The sequence below is a fragment of the Poromitra crassiceps genome (genome assembly GCF_964638095.1).
Source record: "Poromitra crassiceps genome assembly, chromosome: 11".
In the NCBI taxonomy this organism is placed as follows: domain Eukaryota; kingdom Metazoa; phylum Chordata; class Actinopteri; order Beryciformes; family Melamphaidae; genus Poromitra; species Poromitra crassiceps.
The window spans coordinates 36,267,469-36,289,354 of NC_139643.1; the positions used below are offsets into that span (position 1 = coordinate 36,267,469).

General features: G+C 43.0%; 1 protein-coding gene across 1 annotated transcript; it reads left to right on the forward strand.

Annotated features, from left to right (window-relative positions):
- Positions 1-4,274: 4,274 nt before the first annotated feature.
- Positions 4,275-13,690, forward strand: LOC310784996 (uncharacterized protein; the record flags this gene model as incomplete). Its single annotated transcript, XM_083646002.1, has 6 exons — positions 4,275-4,343; positions 9,176-9,244; positions 10,756-10,780; positions 10,930-10,947; positions 11,093-11,161; positions 13,611-13,690. The coding sequence occupies 6 exons, from the start codon at positions 4,275-4,277 to the stop codon at positions 13,688-13,690; spliced, it is 330 nt and encodes a 109-aa protein (XP_083502128.1).
- Positions 13,691-21,886: the final 8,196 nt, after the last annotated feature.

Here is a 21,886-nt window from a genome sequence, read left to right on the forward strand (position 1 = left end):
TTGTTTTATCTGGTGTCAGCTTATGGGGATCCTTTTTAATAAAATAAAATAAAATCAGTGCGACAAAAATTGAAAGAAACATTGCCCACTTGCTCTGAAGCATTTCCATAATAAAGAGGTGTGTCTTTTTTGTCCAATGTAGCTATGATTTGATGGTATGATTTGGAGTCACTGAGTCACATGACATGGAAGCTATGGAAGAAAAATCATGATTTTTCCATAGAAATATGCATTTTTCCATAGGAATATTAATAAAATATAAGCACTAGAATCCAATAAAAAGAGGTGTGTCTCATTTGTCCAGTAATGTGGAGTTTCTGGGTCACTTGCTATGTAAGCTATTGAAGAAAAATGCAATTATTTGGAATTCAAATATTTAGCCTATGTAAAGCAAATTAATTAGTTGTGCATGTAATAAAAATGTATGCTATATGAGACATTTATTATTTTTTAAATAATTTTCACTATGGGCAAATCAGCCAAAGGATGACACTTATAATTGTGGAAAGGAGGAGCCGGTTGAACAACCTCTAATGCAGTGGTTCTCAAATGGGGGTCCGGGGACCCCCAGGGGTCCATGGCACTTTGCCAGGGGGTCCGCGAAAAGTGTTCATGGGGGGAAAAAAAATGGTGCAAAAGCTTCATAGTTCGAAAATATGTTATGCTTTAAATCTAAGATGGTTCATGGATTACATTCTAATCTGACAAACCTATCAATTTAAATGTCAAGCACGTTACAGTGGAAACAAGCTGAGCCCAAAATCACAAATCAGAATGAGGGGGTCTGTATATTTTCTATCTTGTAAGGGGGCCTTGGCTGAAAAACATTTGAGAACCTCTGGGTTAGGCTATGTTACTGTGGTAGACTCTGCTGTAACAAAGGAGGAGGAGGTGGTAGGGAAGAAAGTAGATTTAATTTATTTTGTCAAAAAATCAGCCTCCTCAGTGCTCCTGAACCCGACTACAGGCTGTATGAAGCAAGTGCAACACATCCAGGATGGTAGTAACTTTCAACTTTTGGCATGTTGATATATTCTGACAGACACTACCCTTGAGTTAGGACCTAAAGGATCCCCCCTCCCCCCCTTTCCTCTGCTCCACCTGTCTGCATTAGTGCACTCCCCAGCAGAGCCCGTACCCGGCTAAATGAGATTCTGGAGCATGGGATGTAGGGCTGTCAAAATAGCCCCAAAATCATATTAGAATATTCCCTCTAAACAAAACATATTTGTTGAATATATTCAAATACTAAAAAAATAAAAATTGCATGCGTGGCAAATACAACCAGTGAGCTTATATAACTATTTGGTATATTTATTGGAACATAAACCTTTTTTTATTTCAACATAAACATTGTTTCCCCCCCATATTTATTGAGTCAATAATACAGTAGTAGCCTACACTTTTGTACTGTTTTTAAATAACCATGCAAACTATGTATGTATATGTTGCCCTCTTGGCCAGGTTTTTTACCTGGTTAAATTTATAAAAAAAATAAAAAAAAATCACCATGGCTTTTAGCTTAGCATAGCTGTGACCAAGCACGCTTTTATAAGAATGAATGGATCGTGACTTTAATTTTAGTTTTTTCTCAATTTGTCAGAACGCTGTCTAGAAGATGACCTCACCTTTGGTTTCTATCAGCCCATAGTAGGCATCCACTCCTGAAGGAGGCCAGTCACGCTGGCAGTCTCTCAGGAGTGTGAAGGCCAGTCTCACTATTTTACATGCATGCTATTGATCCCGCCCCAAGAGGTACAATATCTAACAGTAATATCGTTGACTACAAATATCAGCTGTGCCGCACGCTCATTCCTCGCTTTGCCTGCACATTTGTAGTATGTTCCATGGGCCGCACGAACCCCTCCGCCATTTTGACTAAAACATGTATCACAGATAGAATTTTTTTGGTGATACATTTTACAGTAGTACTGTACTATACTGTACATAAACACGGGATCACACACACACACGAATACTCAAATGCCACCTCCACCAGATAACAATGTTTACTCTCCAGTGTGGATTATCATGTGTCTCTTCAAGTCTGCTTTACAACCAAAACCTTTATGACAGAATGAGCAAATAAATTATTTATCTCCTGTGTGGATTAACATGTGTGTCTTCAAGTTTCCTTTATGACCAAAATCTTTACCACAGACTGAGCAATTAAATTGTTTCTCTCCTGTGTGGACTATCATGTGTTTCTTCAAGTCTCCTTTACGACCAAAACCTTTACCACAGACTGAGCAATTAAACGGTTTATCTCCTGTGTGGACTATCATGTGTTTCTTCAAGTCTCCTTTACGACCAAAATCTTTACCACAGACTGAGCAATTCAATTGTTTTTCTCCTGTGTGGACTATCACATGCTTCTTCAAGTGTCCTTTATGACCAAAACCTTTACCACAGACAGAGCAATTAAATTGTTTTTCTCCTGTGTGGACTATCATGTGTTTCTTCAAGTAATGTTTACGAGCAAAACCTTTACCACAGACTGAGCAATTAAATTGTTTTTCTCCTGTGTCACTGTGGACTATCATGTGTTTCTTCAAGTAATTTTTACAACCAAAACCTTTACCACAGACTGAGCAATTAAACGGTTTATCTCCTGTGTGGACTATCATGTGTGTGTTCAAGTTTACTTTCCGACCAAAACTTTTACCACAGACTAAGCAATTAAATGTATCTGTGTGGACTATCATGTGTCTCTTCAAGTGTGCTTCATAACCAAAACCTTTACCACAGACTGAGCAATTCAATTGTTTATCTCCTGTGTGGACTATCATGTGTCTCTTCAAGTGTGCTTCATAACCAAAACCTTTACCACAGACTGAGCAGTTAAATTGTTTCTCACCTGTGTGGACTATCATGTGTGTCTTCAAGTGTGCTTCATTAGCTAATCTTTTACCACAAACTGAGCAGCTGAAGTGTTTCTTCCCAAGAACTTCACTGTTTATATGTGAGCCTAAACCTGACTGAAGTTCACTAGTTTCCACCCATTCGCCATCATTGTCTTCAGTCTCAGAAGAGTCTGAAGTCTTGTCATCACTAGTTGGTTGTGAATTACTAGCTTGATATAAGTATATCAAGTTCTTTGCTGGTTCTGATACTCCACAGTCCTCACCATCAGCTTCTGTTTTCATCTGTTCAGTTGAGCCGCTGGCTACAGGCTCTGCCTCTCTGTTCTCTTCAGTTTGGCTTTGATGAAGCTGTGAGGACTGGGGTTTCTCTTCCTCCTCTTCACTCTTCACAGGGACAACAGAGAATGGGAACTTGATATCAGCCTCCTCCAGCCCTTGAAGCTGATCTCCCTCCTGACTGATCCAGAGTTCCTCCTGTTCCTCTTTAATGTCTGGGGGCCCTGGGTCCTCCTGAAGCTGCTCTCCCTCCCTCCTGATCCAGAGTTCCTCCTGTTCCTCTTTAATGTCTGGGGGCTCTGGGTCCTCCTGAAGCTGGTCTCCCTCCCTCCTGATCCAGAGTTCCTCCTGTTCCTCTTTAATGTCTGGCGGCTCTGGGTCCTCCTGAAGCTGCTCTCCCTCCCTCCTGATCCAGAGTTCCTCTTTAATGTCTGGGGGCTCTGGTCCCTCCTGACGCTGCTCTCCCTCCTGACTGATCCGGGGTTCCTCTTTAATGTGTGGGGGCTCTGGGTCCTCCTGGTCGAAACTGGGGCTCCACTCCTGCTGCTCAGCGGGAACTAACAGCTGCTGGAGGTCTGGAGGCAAAGCTTCTCTGTGTAACCGCACAGCGTCCAGCAGTTTATCTTCATCAGCCGCAGTTAGGCGCTGCTTCACCACAGCTCTCAGCTTCTGGACTTTAGACATTTTAATTTTCACACAGTGACAGGAACTTTTCCTCCTGAACTTTACTGACAAACTTCCTTCAAAGCTCCAATAGCTTCACAGCTAACGTTAGCTTCACAGCTAAACCATTCTTCTTCCTCTGATCAACGGAGCCCCGGTTCCACTTCATATATTCGTGATAATATCATCCGCACATACGAGTCTTCTGTTTGTGGCTCTGGAGGATGATGATCTCGCAGTCGCTACTGCTATCCCTGCTACTGTGCTTGTGCCTGTGGGGCTTGTAGTAGTTTTGTAGTAGTAGCATAGATCTTCCATTGACATCACATCGTCTTTTGTAGCAGTAGTCTCACGTCACGTGGTCAGACCCACCGTCGGCGTCAGCAAGCTTGCTTCCTTTACGGCTGCGTAGTGACTGACGATGTCAACACTCAACAGCTGCAAGAGAGGTGGAGTGGAGAAGAGTAGGATATGTCTTTCCGTGCTGCACACTGCAAAGCGGTGACTGCCATCATGGACTACCCCCGCATTGCCTGCCAGGTGGGTTGTTTGTTTTATTGTGGTAATAGTGCTCTTCGAATTGTTTTTGGCGCTTGAAAGAGCGCGCGCGTCTCCCTTTGTTCCGTTAACCACACCGCAAAATACAGTGCAGAAATATTCCGACATCTATTCGGCTCGCAGGAGAGAGACTGGGGCAGTGGAGGACCACACTCCATGCACCGCTATGCACATATCTCAGTTCAAAGTTCTCAACTAGTGACTGACTCTGACTTGTAGCCCCTTCCGACTTGCACCAAGAGAGCAGCTGATTAATCATTAATCATTAATGTGCCTTTAAACTGGGGAGTGAGTTTAACCAACTTAATCGCTACCACTCGTCGAGTTGTCGGGACTCTCGAGGACTCACATTCATTCGGTTAACTACATCAGGAACATAGCCTCTTTTGTGAAAATATGAGTCTACTTCCACTGTTGTAGTACATGTTCGATTGTTCATTAGAGACAGTCGGCATGTGTGGGAACGCCCACAAAATGTTATACGGCTGGCGCGCGAGTGGGGTAAAACCGCCGACATATCTCAATGGGCTGACTCACCAAAGGACGGTGCTGCAGCTTTAAACTACAGGTTTGGGGGTTCTAGAGCAGAACACAAGATGTCTGCTCAAATGTGCGTTTACTGCGGTGGTTAAATCATCGATCGTGTCTGCCTGGGCTGGGCTATCAGCTAAATTCTAACTTTACTGAATGGATAGATAGGACCAAAATGCATGACTCATTAGCCAATGAACAGCCAGGAAGGGGTCTCAAGCGCTACTTTTGAATGCTAAAATAAAGCTGATAATGTACAATTTGATTAAAAAAAAACTTTTAAAGTACAACACAAACTGTCCATTTTGCTGCAACTTGACAGAGCTGCTTAATCCAGGACCTTACTTCCTGGAACTCTTGAGAGTAAAAAAACTGGTCCATTGGAGTGAATGGAGATGTCGCGACTCTTCTATATACACGACTCTGGTATACATTTAAGGACATTATGGTTGCTGTATCTGTGTGTATAATCATAACATGGCGATGGGGTCTTGAAATTTATTGGAAGGGTCTTGAAAAAGCCTTGAAAAAGTCTTGAATTTAACCTCAGGATTGCTGCATATACCCTGACTGTGCAAACTAGTCTTTTTTAGCTGCTGTTGAATAAAATGGAAAGGCCTCGACTCTGGGCAGCAGTGCTGCCACTTGGCACCCCAGCCTAGTCTCTATCAGTTGGAAGGCTATTTCTAAATAAGCATACGACTCATACGTTTCTCCATGAAGAATGCATCAGTCCATAATAAAGTCAATCAGTCAGGTTCAAAGTTTCTCTGATGGTTTATTCTCAAAATAGCAAGAAAGAATTACAGAAGAGCCGTTTTCCCACATGCGCTTTGTACGGGAGCGTACCTATGTCCCCCGGGTCCTATATTCCCCGGGTCCTATGTTCCCCATTTTTGTGGGACCGGGGAACATAGAACCCTTCCTAACCTCCCCCAGACCCTAACCCAAAACCTAACCTCTCCCACCCCTCACGCCTAAACCTAAGGTCGGCATTGCGGGTGGTCGGCATAGCGGATAGACACCCCAAATGTTACGGAGAGTGTTAAAAACGGGGAACATAGGACCCGGGGAACATAGGGATGACCCCCTTTGTACCGCTAAATGACTGGAACGTGGTCTAATGCATGCATGTGAGAAAGTCGTCGTGCCGGTATAAGCGCGACCCCGTCGTCGCGGTGATTTCACCAGTTTCGAGCCAGTCAGAAGAGCGGTATGCCGCGATAGGCACAGAAGTGAGAAAGGGGTCCAGTCATTTTCCGCGACACCGGTCCTTCTCTCATCATGGGCGAGGTGTACACACGTTGCTTAACGTTCACTTCCAGCTTGCATCATCTAGTCATTCGCGCACATCAAAGCAAACTACTTCCACATTTCGCTTCGTGCATTTCGTCGCTGTGCAATGAAAGCCACTTATCTCCAAATCGCCAACTTTTCAGGAAATTAAAAAAAACCCGTGCTCTTAAAATACTGAACACCACGTTGTCATATTTGACACATGTCTTCATTGTAGACAGTTTATCGCTGAATGTGTCATGCCATTACATTATTAATATCTTACCTGAATAAGCTCAAATGCTGTTACAGGATTATCACACCGAGTCTGGGGCACTTTCTGCTGGCCAGACAGCAGCGTGTGGGAGCCTGCCTTTTAGAGCGCGAGTATGAGCCGCTGTGCTCCAGGCAGCGGGGACGCACGGGCGTTGCTCTTCACTCTGCCAAGCCGGGGAGAGTGGCTCTGTCATGGGTTGAGCAGTCCCGGAGTAACGTGACATTATTCTTGTCAGAAACAACTTCGATTTGCATACTTTAAATGAGTTTGCAGCCCAAGGACAACCCGAAAACACCTTATTGATCTAAACCCGACCCCCCAAATAAGCTCCCCCCTCCCCCCGCCCCCCAACATACAGGCAATTTAGCTCCTAGATTCCCACATGCCCGCGCTGAGGTGTGAAGGGAAATTCCGGGAAATGTCCGATATTGACTTACAGGTAATTTTCAGGTACGCATGTGGGAAAACGGCTAAGGTGATGGCATGAGTTTCAGGAAACAGACAGGCGAATGTGAGAAAAAGCTATTGGTTACCTCCTTGCTGGGATTATTTATACTTTATTTATCAGTCAGAAGTCACAACACAAGTTTGGCAGGAACCTCGCTCTTTCCAACCAAGGTCACAATGACTTGGGCTGTGATCCCCCTCACTTCCTCCGGCTGTAAAGCAAGACTGCTTTCTGTGTGCCTCGTAGGTGATTCATCTCTTATTATTTTTGCAATAGTATAAAATGGAGACAAATTGTTTCTCCTGAGATGATTTTTTCTTTAAAGCACAATTTTGGCCCAAGTACTCTCATTTTGGGGTGAATATTTTCCATTTGACATATTCCTAAAAGATATCAATCACCTGAGGCCTTGTTGATCCCAAACTCCACTCACTCACGAACACTGGTCACTACCAGAAAGTTATGAAACGACATCCTGTGGCCTCCTCTCCCTCCACACTGCGACCAGCACCTCTATAAGTCAGTCTGTTGGTTTGGCCGGTCAGTCCACAAAAAGTTTGCCTCGCTTCAGCATGAAGGTTGTGTGTGTGTGTGTGTGTTCATACTGTGGAAGATTGTGAACTATGACTTTCTCAGATACTGGTTGAAGAATAGAGCTGGAGGAATAGGCCATCCCCGGCTGTGGGGCTAGGTGACCCCATGAGAAAATGTTCTTCTTACTAAATATTAAGGTGACCTTGAGCGGAGAAGGAGAATAACAGGATAGTGGGGAGATGTTATGACGCTCTGAAAAAACCTATATAACAAACATCCCAGATGGCACGGCAGACAAAAATGACCATGCATGGAGTGAGAAGGGGCTGGTTTCCATCAGAGACCTACAGTATACATAGACGGTCATTTTACATCTTTTGATCAACTGAAGAGGACGTTGTCGTTTGAGTTGCCCAACCACGAACTGGCTCAGATACCTGCAAACCAGAAATTATGTTAGATCTAAGATTCATTCCTTTGAAGCGCTCCCAAATGAGCATGCTTTTTTCAATGTATTGCTCGCCATCTTCGGCTGCTCGGAGTCCTCTCTGAACTTCCCTACAGCTGTGCAGCAATCTCTGACAATGGGGACAACTGTCGCCGAAATACTTATTTTGAAGGAATGGAAGTTCAAGTCCTCCTCTTCACCTTCTTTCCAGGTGTGGCTGATGGACATGGTCTCTGTTATGCAGGTCGAAAGACTCCGGTTCCTGAGAACCAACTCATTTGCAAACTATCTGGGACCCATTTTTAACCTACTTTGACGAGGTTAAGAAATGACTAGTGACTGAGGTTAGGGGTGATGGAAGGCTTGCCCAGCTGATTTCCCACAGGCCCCTTGTGTAAGATCCCATACGCAATATCTCTTACAAGCACATAAGCACCTTATGGGGCTGGTAGCTCCACGTTACAATGTTAAATGTCAAAGATGTATGTATTTCTTTTTTATATTATTGCTTTTTTTTGTTATTATTTATTTATTTTTATTTTATTTTTACTTTTTGTTATTACTTATTTTCCTGTGTCTGGCCTGCTTCGCTTGTATGTTTATCATTCTATAAAATATTGAAAATAAAATATATAAAAAAATAAAATAAACACACATCCCAGATGGGGGAGGCTGCCACATTCTTCATCTTACTGTCTCTGAATTCTGTCATGACACTCTGTAACTCTGCAACTCGAAATAAACCAGCTTCTCATCTCAACTCGCTTCATATACGGTAGATGGTTTTCACCAGAGCGCAACCCCACAGCACTTCCTTTTTCTCAGCATTCGGCAAACTGCAGAAATATTCACTCGACACCGTTACTTTTGTTTTCGCTGCTCAGATGTATAGACGGTTTTCACGGAATGGTCAGTCCTGCACTTGAATGTTTTTTTTTGCTTTTATGTCCATAGCAAACACTGCAACAGGAAGTGAGCGGGGGTTCAATTTAGAATGTTTTTGTTGTCAAGTTAAAACCGTCTATAGGCTATGCCATTTGCCATATTTAGAAGGGAAATTGCAGAAGGCTCAAGCAGGGCTTGCCTGCTTTCAAACATCTCTTCTTGAGGCCCGAACGACACGTTCCATAGCTATTGCAAATGTGTGCTTGTTATCTTCTATTTGGGATCCGTCCCTGAACCAGATGGATGTGGGTCTGGGTCACATCCAGCTATCACCCCTTGAATCTTGGCCACAGAATGTGCTGTGTTTTATTCAATGTCTGTGTAGTTGATGTAATATAGTTTTTTTTCTGTTGTAGGTCTGCCATGTCACATTTCCCAATATGGCTTTGTTCAGGCAACACATGCACACAAAGGAGCATCAGCAGGTGGGCATTAAACTCTTGTTTGCCTAGTTTTTACCATCATATCATTTAGAGCTGTATGGACCTGTAGTTTCTTCACTGTACAGCTGTATGGACCTCTAGTTTATGGGATTTCCGGCACCAAAATGGTCAGCACCAATGAGCGAACTAAGTCCACCATGCTGCTTCAACCCAGTCAGACTACGAGACAAGTGTCTGTCGACAGTATCTGAAGACAAAAATGACAAAAAGAGATGTGTTGTGTCCTCCCGACATTATCTTGCACCTGTCAAAATTTGTAAGGGTTAATGTTTCTTAGAACTGGTGATCTGTATAGTCCAATGTCTATTTAGTATGCATTTGTCACTACTCCAGACAAGACTAAGATTGACGATGTCGTCCCGCAAATTAAAAACCCGAGAGCCATTAAGAACGCAACAGGTGTTAAGCAAACCATGATCCATTTTTATTTGTATTGATGCTCAGTGAGAGCCTGCCATGCTGAACGCTAAAACCTCCAAGTGACAATATTACACTTAAATACCATTTTAAAAACTCCTCCCAGCCAAATTCATTGGACACATTTTTAGGATCCAGACATCTGATTGGCTGGCACCTAGAATAGACTCATAGCCTTATTAATTAACCGTATAATAGGATGACATTATATTCCATGTTCAAGCAGTTTCTAGCCATTAAACAAGTCACAAGCTTATTCTAAGCTAATCTCTAAGCAACATGTAAACACTAGTGGCAACAACATCGTTTACAGCTACCCAACCTGTATTAAAATAGACATACATAGGTCAGCTGAAGACTCTGTCCATGGAGCCATAGTTTTCACAAGCAAAGTTTCATAAAACAATATAACTCATATAATTATGAATGCTAGACTATTGATTATTGATCAGCATTTGTAAAATACACCACAATGATCCTGAGAGATTGTAATTATTAACTTGATCTTCGTAGAATAGTTACGGTACTCTGTTTTGTTCTAATTAAAGAGAGAAGCTATTATTTCACTTGGGTGTCTTGGCTCCTATTTGCATACGTATCTCGCCTGATCCTGGCAAAATTATATTTATCTATGCAAACTTTGATAGTAGTTGTTATTATTGACTGTCTTGCATTTAGTTTACAACTGAAGTGACGAGGGCTCAGTCCACAAATCCGGAGGGTGGACATTTGGATTGAGCATCACTCAACACGGGTTAATCTCTGGTCATGACAATTCAGATAAGACCTGGGTCACAATCCTGGTCGTCGCCAAGCAGGGTCAGGCAGCCTGGTTTAACCCTTTCACATCCAAAATGGACATGGGAATAACCCTGGTTGGACCCTTGGTGTGTTGTACTGTGGGGCCCTTTATTGAATAGGTACTTTCTGAATTGTCCAGCTGTGATAAGTCACCCCAGAAGATCAAAACAAATAATTATTATTTGCAATCACCAATCAACTCTGGTTATGATGTTTGCAGTGACATAGATAAACCACGTGTCCATCATCTATCCATCTCTGTTCTTTACCCACAGCAAATGAAAGAAGTCTTCCAGAAAGGTAGTGCTTTTCCCTTTCCATTTGTGCACAATGTTCATCTCTGTGTTTGAGGATGTGTCTCCTAGTCAGACCTGATGTTGTGTTCACTTGTGATCTCTTCTGTTTTCCATCTTAACTTGAAACATCATTTCTCTGTTCCCCGCTTTTAGATGTGTTCCAAATTCCAGGTAAGCTCACTTCTTCCCTGTTCCCTCTGGACTTCTTCTGTCAGTGTTGGTTTGGACTGAGCTGATTCACCTGACAAAGTGAGCTGTTTAAGTCAAAGCTCATTCATAATATTTTATATGTCTGTCTGACTTGTTTGCTCTACAGGCCACTTGCCCCACATTGCTCTTTGGGCTTGGTTTTCCAAAGAATTCAAACACCGTTACCCCATCATAGGTCAGTAAAGTGTGTGTGTGTGTGTGTGTGTGTGTGTGTGTGTGGTGCACATCTGACCAAGGCACAGGCAGTCAAACTGGAGTTGGTCAGGGCTGAGAGGAGTTGTGCCCCTCAGTCCTCACATAGCATTGTAGCCTAAACTAGGCTACAATGCTATGTGTGTATGTAGGCTGCCTAACGACGGAGAAAAGTCCAGTTGGCCTCATCGGAGTACAACCTAATTGAATCTGCAGTGTCAGGAAAGGAAGGGAGGAAGACAGGTCTGTGGCAAAGTTGGCAACTTGGCGCATGCATGGAACTGCAGTTGGCCAGACACACAGACACACACACACACACACACACACACACACACACACCACGTTTGGCCGAGGGGTGATGCCTGAGTAGAGAGTGCAGGGTGCAGGTCATGACGTAACGTCAGTAGGAAATCACAGTGTTTATGCGAGACAGACTTTTTTTTGTTCCAATATTTTATTTTCAATTTTTATGGAACAATAATAATACACGAACAAGACAGGCTCAGACACAGGAAAGAAAAGAAAAAAATACATACTTCATCAACGTTCAACATTACAACATGTTGCTACCAGCCGCGTAAGGTGCTTATGTGTTTGTAAGAGATAGTATGCATGGGATCCCATGCAAGGGGTCCATTAGATACCCGCCGGACGAGCCGTCCATCACCCCTAACCTCAGTCTCTAGTCATTCTTAACCTCGTCGAAGTAGGCCAGGGACCTGAGTCTCTCCATCTGTATAACAGAGATCATGTCCATGAAGGTGAAAAAGAAAAGAAGGTGAAGAGGAGGACTTCCATTCCTTCAGAATGAGTCTTTTGGTGACAGTTGTCCCCAGTGTCAGAGATTGTTGCACAGCTGTAGGGAAGTTCAGAGAGGACTCAGAGCAGCCGAAGATGGCAAGTTCTGCCTCCGGCTGTAGGGTTATTTTGTAGGCCTTAGAGTACCAGTCAAATATTTTGGCCCAGAATCCCAGGCAGAATGAAGGGCAGAACCAGAAGGCATGAGATAGTGTGCCCTCTAACCCCTGACACCTGTTTGCGAGACAGACTTTTAATAATTTCATTGTAGACTACATCAGATAGTTTCAGAAAGCAATTCTCCACTCCATGAGAAAACCTTCGACACATGGTCCTTTGCCACGTCATCCCCTCTCTCCCCACTTTTCCTGTCTGCCTATTGTCTTATCGGAAAAAAAAGGGAAAGGCAAAATGACCCCAAAAAATAATCATGAACTTAATCTTTTTGGATTAAGGTTTAGAGCTTTGCTCACTACCAATCAAAAGTGTGCACATATTTTTTCCTTTATTTTTAAAAGAAGTTTTGTATTTTGCTTCCTCCTAGGCCTGTCTCTGCTGACTGTGTGTTTTAGTCAAGATGTGTGGGGCATGTTCTACCTGTGCCACGTGTGTGAGGAGAAGTGTTCACAGGAACATATACTCACCCACTTCCACTCTCATGACCATTACAACAACTACTATGTAAGTGTGGTGGACATTTCTGTAATAATAATAAAAAGAGACTTGGAGATTGTGAGCAGGACAATGCTCAGCATTGCTCACGAGTGTTGTCAGGAAAATCTATTTGTCTTTTCTTATAGTGGAAAACATCTGCATCATGAGTCCAGCACATAATTCTGTTTTTCACAAACTGATGTAGAGATGAAAAATTACAGAAGACAGAGACTCCATTCAACTCAGAAATTATATTATGTTTACCGTAAATTCCGGACTATAAGCCGCACCTTTTTTCCCGTTTTTTGGGCTTTTTTGGCCCCTGCGGCTTATATAACGGTGCGGCTTATCTTTGGATTAAAAAAAAAAAAAAAAATCTCTCTTTTTTAGCACTCTTTCTAACTATAAATCCTATATAACTATAATAAGTTTTAATTTCCTCTCTTGCCCTCTTTTCACCACACTGTATGACACTGTATGACACTGTGTGCACTGTAAAAAACAACACAGGTGGTGTTGTGTTATGTTGTTTTGTTGAAATGTTAATACATTTGGTATACATATGGTAATTAAACATTAAAACACAAAAAAAAAAAAAAAAAAAAATACCATTAAAACACCCGCGGCTTATAGTCCGGTGCGGCTTATATAAGAAAAAAATAGTCAACTTTGCAGGTGCGGCTTATACACCGGTGCGGCTTATAGTCCGGAATTTACGGTACATTATGTTTGAGAATGAATAAATGCTTTTGGTGATAGGAGTTTTTCTGGGCAAAAAAAAGAGAAGTGCTGATCAGCAGTTGCAAATTTCCACACAGACATCAGAATACGTTACAGATATTAAAGACATAGAATAGTATAATAGTATGGTTAATCTATAATGTGCAGTACAGTAAGTGTTGGACATCATTCACATATATATTCTGTGTGGAGTTTGGGAATGCATAATTTTGTTTGTGTTTTTTGTGCTTGGATTTTAGAAGTACACAGACCCCAATGTGTTGCCTTTCTCCTGGCTTCGCATGGATATGAACCCAATTCTGGCCACGGGTACAGCTGAACAGATACAGGTTTGTAAATGGTAAATGGTAAATGGCCTGCATTTATATAGCACTTTTATCCAAAGCGCTTTACAGTCGGTAGGTACATTCACCCATTCACACACCGATGGCGGCAGGTTACCACGCAGGGTGCTGGCACACCAATGGGAGCAATTTGGGGTTCAGTGTCTTGCCCAAGGACACTTCGACATGCAGACTGGAGGAGCTGGGAATCGAACCACCGACCTCTTTTATCCAAAGCGATTAGTGGACAACCTGCTCTACCTCCTGAGCTACAGCCGCCCCCGTTTGTATCTGGAGGTGTGGAATTACAGAGTAGACTTTGCAACAAATGTATTTTGAGAACTTTAGAAATGTATTTTATATATTCATACCTATGTTGGGGAAGTCGATGATTAATTGCAGGTACCAGATCACTAGAACAGGAAGGCAATTTCACCACAACAGGTTAAGAAGTAACCTGACACTGCCAAATGGTTTTGTTATCTGATCCCATGATCTCGCGCATGTGAAAAACATGTGGGGGTGGGGGGGGTGTGTGTGGGTGTCCTGCGTGTGTGTGGGGGAGAGAGAGAGAGACTGAGTGACCTGCTGGCTGCTGTGGGCAGTGCTTTGACTAATTGGCCATTTCTGGCAATTTAATCGGCCATAATGACCTAATTAAAAAATCCGGGCCTGTCACCGTCTGTACCCATGGCAAATACAGTATGTGACAGAGGAGAATGGATCAGAGAGACATACAATCATGTGGATACATACAGTACATAGGTTTGCCCATTTATGTGTTAGGTACAGGCTGTTATGTGTGTTCCTCACATTTTGTCTTTTTGCAGATGTTGGACTTGCCTGAAAAACTGTTTGCAGTGGTTGAAGGCTCAAGCAGCTACTCAGAAGGTATATCATACATGGTCACATGATTTATCTTTCTTGTATAGTATTTGTTCTGTATAAAACTCATGCTAATGAAAATAACCTGTCCTGATGTTTCTTCTCCTAGTGATGTGCACATTCAATGATAATGAAAAACTTTTCCAGCTTTTCAGAGGTCAGTTGATGTTTTCTTCCTCCTCCTTCTCACTAATCTGGTTTCTACTAAAATCTGGTTTCTACTAAAGAGTTAGCCAGGACTGATCATTGTTGAGTTTGATGTACCCGTTTACCAAAATGTATGCCTCATTTCTCATCATATTACCTGCAGTCAGAGAGAACTTGTTGGTAGGACGTATGCACTTACACTGCTGTCTGTTCTAGCTGGCAAGCCAGAGAGGAAGATCATACAAACATACCAGAGAGATCCCAAAAGGAAGCACCCACTTCTCGGTCAGTAGATGAACCTTCAAATGACACTTGATGATATTTTAACCTACAGTATATGTAGCGTGAATCGGGACAACATCTGAAGACCTGCTGCTATGAAGAAAGAATGTTTCATAGCATTATGATATTTCTACATATCTGCAGGCTAGGTTCCACAAACAGGGGAGCTGTAGAAAAAGTCTCATTTCCCACCATGTCCAGCTATCGGAAAATGTCTGCCTAAATAAACCTTCAATTACAGGTCACCACGTAGACACTGACCTGGTGCAACTTAATTTCCCCAAAGGAAGTCGCAAAAGACTGCAACACACACACAGAAATGGTGTGTCTGGCACACTGAACTAAAAGAAATATGGAGACCGCATCTCTATCGCCTCCCAGTATCCTCTGGTGAAGCTAAAATCCACCAGATTTAGTGTTAAGTGTTGGGAGGGAGGGCATACTAAAATTTTAGAACAGGAGACATGAGGAAGGGAGAAATTGCAATCAATCACTGTGAATATATATAAACAGTTCAGGGCTGTAATGAGTCTTGATGGGTGTGTGCTGTGTGTGCGTTTGTCCCAGATACAGACTGTATCTGGGACAATACTGTATCAGTATACAGTATATCTATATACTGTAAGCACAGAGCTTCTAACTAAAAGAAATATCTTTTCACCAAAAGCCTTGTGTCTGTATTTTCATTGATTAACTGTATTTTCATTGATTAACCACAACAGATGCAGGAAAGGGAGCTGATAAGGAGACACAAAGTCAGCAGATGAAGAGTCCAGGTTGTGAAAAAGACCAAGGGATAGGGGGAGAGAGGAGAGAAGTGGCTGTGAAGTTGACAAAGCGAGAGCCACGTTTGGAGACCCCAGAAGGACCGCAACAAACAGAGACAGATGATGGAACTGGGACTGGAATAGGAACGACAGAAAGTAGCCAAGATGCACTGATGAACGATTGTGTCTCCAAAGAAATTGAAAGAAAGCAGCAAAGCAGCATGTCTGACAGAGCACCAGAGAAAAGACGTCCCAGTAAAAATGCATGGAGAGAAATCAGCAACAATAGGCGGCAGCTCTGCTCTAAAGGAGAAAAATCCTCTTCTACAATATCCCCAAAAATGCCAGAAGAGAGACGGGTTGAAATGGAAGAAAATTATAATTTAAAGAAAATGATGACAACAAACATGGGAGTTAGTGGCAAATCAAGTGATCAGAGTGCAATGGATCGAGGTATCTATTTAACACAGTGTTCATTTTTCATCACTGTTTCTGTGAAGTTGTTTAATCTATGGTTGTATATGGTTTTCTTAAGGAGCTAGATTATGGACTGAACATTTTTATCACATGGCTTTTGTTTTATTTCAATTTGGTTAAGTGGTGAGTTAAAAAGTCTGAACTTCTACCATATTTCTATGTTGGATTATGTTCACAGGCATAAAGAAAGTGAAAGAGCTTCATGCTCAGCAGGGCATTTCTCTAAACACTCAACATGAGGTTACCTCTGTGATGCAGGACACCCAGGTCAGCCAAGTGCGTCCTCTGGTCCATCAAACCACTTCACTCACTTCCAAACACCAGTGCCAAGGCATTTCATCTGCCTTTGACCTCCAGCCTCAGGTAAAAGGGCGCTGGGACACCAGAATGATTCAACTTTGTCTGATTTGATCTGATCGTCTCAGCCCGGGGGTCGGGACGGTGTTTGAAAATGTGACATCATATAAAGCAAAGTATTTCATTGGTCAAGCATGTAGTTTCTCAGATGGAATTCTACAGTAGATGTGCAACACCTGAAAAACATGGTTCATATCGTGGATTATGATACTGCCTGAAAATATTGATATCATATGTTGGCCATATCGCCCTCCCCTAACTGCAGAAAATAAAATTACCACCGTAGGATGTAGCCTCAACATCATCAGTTGGTGCGTCACAAAATGACCATAAAGAATTATGTTGCCATGGGGTAATGTGTTAGGTGGTAACTGTTTTGGTGTGCAGGTCTTTGAAAAGCTGTTAAGGTGGTGTTATTCTGTGTTTCTGGATCCCATCTGGTTCGCTGTGGAGTGGCTCTCAAATTAAGTTTCTTCAATAAGACATTGGGAACAGATGACAGGCAACGACAAATCCTCGATTTGGAAGTTTATTAAGAAACAAACAAAATGGCCGGTTCTGGCACGGTGGCTCAGTGGTAGAGCTGTCGCCTCGCAGCCAGAAGGTCCTGAGTTCGATTCTCACCTGGGACACTGTGAGCGCTGTGGTTGTGTTACCCCCCATATCTTCAGTGCCCACTGCCCAGGTGGGGTATCTCGTCGTAAGGGCCTTTCTGTCTGTGTGGAGTTTGCATGTTCTCCCCGTGCTCCCCCAGGGGGGTTCCTCCGTATATAACCCCCCCCCCCCATTAAAAACATGCAGAAGATCAGATCGTCATCGTCATCCGACCAGTGACGACAACATCCGAAGTTGGTCCCCGGGCGCTGTACGAGAAAAGCGACCACTGCTCCTGGCCTGCCCCCCGGAGGAAAGGACAAGCCAGGATGGGTTAAATGCAGAGGACAAATTTCACCGGCCACCGTCAGCATGTGTGTGTTTGTGGCCATCCGTGCATGTGTTGATGTGTAATCGTGTGACAATTAAGACGGGCTTGTCCGTCTGAAATCGTATGTTTTTTTGTATACAGACAAATGGTGCGTTCCTTTATCGCAAAATAACTGGGATGTGGAGGCTAAATGACATCACATCCGTTTTGTTAGCGTTCCATTTGCAGAAAACTTGAGCTGGGAAGTTCACTGTTCATTGGTCAGATCCAGTCGCTAGCCAGGCTAGCCATTGTTAGCCATTGTTAGCAATAACAATTGACAACATGGCATTTCGCGGCATTTCGTGCATACAAACACTGCAGCCTCATGTCCACACAGATAGATGTTAGGCAGTGCTGTGTGTACAGCTGATTTAATGAGACACAAACAAAACAGAAGTGCTAAACAACATTACTACGATTACTACTACTGTTGTTGCGCGGCGCAGCCATCTTGGATTTTTGAGGTTGGGGCTGCTGAGACTCCTACGAGTTTGGAATGGGAAATACCAGCTCTGATGATGTCACCGCCCAACTCATGACCTTTGAAGTCATAAGATTACCAGTCCCCAGTTATAAAGGAATGCACGAAAAGGACTCCAACTTTCGGAGCATTATATAGGCAAAATGACATCACTTTCTGAGCCAAAACAAATCAAATGATAGATTGCCTGTCAGCAGTGTGTACTGACATTTAACCCATAAATGTGTATTTTTGTCCCAAACAGTGATGTGAATGGTTTGATCCAGCCGCCAGGCTGTCTATCCCTACGCGCGTGCATGCCATGTGCACCTCTCCCCAATGTGTAGTCATTGTCCCCCGGACCATGATGTCTATGTGAAAACTAATTATCTCCAAGGTCATTGAGTTCATTCCTGGCCTCAAGTTCACTGGGTTCACTATTCTAAGATATAACACAGATAATTTTAAAATATTATATCAGAAGAAAAATAATTGCATAGCGGTAACTCATATATCATGGTACAGCCCATGTCATTATTGAAAATCATAATATCAGGTGGTAACTGTTTTGGTGTGCAGGTCTTTGAAAAGCTGTTAAGGTGGTAACGGTTTTGGTGTGCAGGTCTTTAAAAAGCTGTTAAATAAGTAATCCGTTGTATACTATTATGTTTCATTTCAAAGATGGTGGAGATGGAGCTTGGTGATTCCAGAAACTCTGAGGCACCGCACTCTGCAGCAACTGCAGTCATGTCTGTAGTTGCTACAACCACCTCCAAAACAGATGGCACCTCCAAAACGACCCCAGCTGCGACCCCAGCTGCCTCTAGCAAAGGAGCTGCACTGGTATGTGCAGCCACCTGTAAGACCACAGGTGCCTCCAAAAGTAAAATGACCTCCAAAACTTCAGAAACTACATCTAAAACTGTCACTGTCACGTCCAAAACGCTGGTGACAACTGTGGCCACTGCTGAAACTGGTAAACCATCTACCATCTGTGGAAACGCTGAAAGTACTTCCAAAACTCTACATATCAAGAATAATGGTGGATCATCTGCTGATGGTGTTCACAACAGTGCAACACCTGTTTCTCCCTCCCTGGACACACCCGCGCCTGGTAGTTCTGTCTGTAAGTCACCGCTCACAGAAACATCAGATTCCTCCAGGAGTAAGATAACAGTTGGTCAGTATTCCTTTATTATATTAAACATCATTTGATTAGCCTCCATTACTTCCACTCATTTTGGTTTAATCATGACTGTTTGATTTTGTTTTGTTTTTCCAGGCATAAACCACAAGGTTGTGGTCATGTGTGAAGAAAGCAGGCAAATCTACTGTCGACTGTGCTCTGTCAGGCTGAAACGCGAGATAGATCATATGGACACCTTCGACCACAAGTATAACTACGTGGTGTGTATTAAAAACGTCTTGTCCAGGACAATTTGGGAATGGCAGGATGGTATTATACATGTTAACAGAATGTTTTGAATTTTGTAAATAGAAGGAGAAGCGGCGTGAATGGACTGCTAGTGCTACCCCCTCAGAGATACAAAGGAATTTGCAGAAGGTGGTGGAAAAGTTGGCCAAGGCTGATAGAGATGCAGGCCTTACACACCAGGTGACCCACCAAAGTCACTCACTCACTCACTCACACTTTGTTCAATTGGCCATATAATAATTGACATAGTGATCCACCCGTCCATCCGTGCTTAGCATCGTCTACTTGACCGTCCTGTCTGACAAGGACATATAACAGTAAAAATGTGTTTGTGGGGAACCACAGACTGGTACTGTAGTGTTTATGGTAGAACCACAGACTGGGACTGTAGTGTTTATGGTAGAACCACAGACTGGGACTGTAGTGTTTATGGTAGAACCACAGACTGGTACTGTAGTGTTTATGGTAGAACCACAGACTGGTACTGTAGTGTTTATGGTAGAACCACAGACTGGGACTGTAGTGTTTAAGGTAGCGTCCATCTTCAAAGTTTGTCAGACGTAACTGACAGGACTGCGGGAGTTAACAGAAATGTTGCAAATGGTCAATTCAGTGAGCTCAAGTCAGGAGTCACAACCACTGCTTTTCTTTGTTTGACTTGCTGTCAAACTGTCTTGTATCGTTTTGCATGTCGGACTTTAGATGTTTTGCCCAATTTTACTTGGACTTTACTGCTTTTCACTTGGATCTTATTTGCACTGATTGAGTGTACCCAATCTACACTATGGTTAACAGTACAGGGACAGATCACTGGCATGCTCTGCCTCCCCCTCTTTCTCTCTCTCTCTCTAGCCGTTTTCACACATGCCTACAGGAACATTGCCTGTAAATCAATAACGGCTATTTCCCGGAATTTCCCTTCACACCTGAGGGATCACATATGTAAAAATAGCCGTGAAAGAAGCTGTATTTTGGGGGGTGGGGTGGGGTGGGGGGTGGGGGCGGCAAAACTCATGGTGAAATAAGTTCGCTTGTCACACAATAAATCACACTCGTTTGACTTAAGAGGGCATGTATGTTGTATCCTTCACATAACCAGTCTTTCAACTGAAATCTTTGAAGAAGTTGGGATCCCTGTCGGAGAGAAATAGCCTGGTTTGATGTTTATCCGTTCATCTGCGTCGCGTTGAAGCACTTTTCACAGACTGGCTTAGTTTGATGTGTCCAGGGGCTTGCCTTCGCTGTCGGCAACGTAAGCAAAATACTTCCACATTTCGCTTCGTGGATCTGCTTTCTCTACAAGCATTGGGCGGCTTGCAAGACTCTCAGAACAAGCTGCTGCCATTTTCGCTGTGTCTGTCCCTGTGTGTCGGGCTGCTGCGGAGGACTGAAGGACTGGCCAGAGAGCGAGCAGAGAGGGGAGGGGGGGAAATCGGCACGCCCACACATGAAGCGGACATACCGCTCTTATCACAAGGTTAGAAGTGGTCAAATGTCCGTGATGACGGGGGCGCGCTTATACCGGAAAACAACTTTCACACATGAAGGCATTACACCGGTTTCTGGTCATTTCCCGGTATAAATCGCATGTGTGAAAACAGCTATGAAGACATTACACCGCTTTCTGGTCATTTCCCGGTATAAAGCGCATGTGTGAAAACGGCTTCTCTCTCACACACACACACACACACACACTTTTCAGTGATGAAACACACATGCACAAGAGAGCATACGCCAATGTAGCAAGACAACAACATCCACTTGGATGCATGCACAGATCTACCGTATGCAACATCAGTATTTAGTGATTTAACATGTCATGCTTTTTCTTCGCCTTCTGTGTTTTTCCCCCCTTTTTTTCCTCCCTCCTAGAAAGTAGAAGTGAATCGGGATCAGTACGAAAAACTGGCTTCTCTTCCGGCGGAAGCAGGTAAAAATATCTGATTTAATTCTATACCGTTGAGTTTTACTGAGAGGACAGCTGAGCAAGAATAGCTATTTTTGTGCATCCAGAAGTTTTTGTTATTTTCTGCTTCCATCAGCATTTTTTGTCGCATTTTCAGCATTGAATTGTGTGTGTGTGTGTCCACTCCCAGTCCCATGAGAGATCCTTAGTTCTGAGGAGTGAAAGAGTCAGAACTTTGGATTGTGCTATACTGTTTTTTTATTTATTATATTGTTACATGTTCTAAGACAAGAGTGAATAAAAGAAAAATATTTGATCACAAAAAAAAAAACTTTGGAATGTGCTGCTAAACATCTCTGGGCACAATTTATGCTCACACAAAATATAGAGATGTCCCCATGTTATATGGTCTTCCTTATCTCTGCAATGCATCCCAATGCGTCCTTGGTATTAAACCATTTGTTCTCAAGACAACTTCCAGACTCCTCTGCTCCTGTTTTAACCTCAGT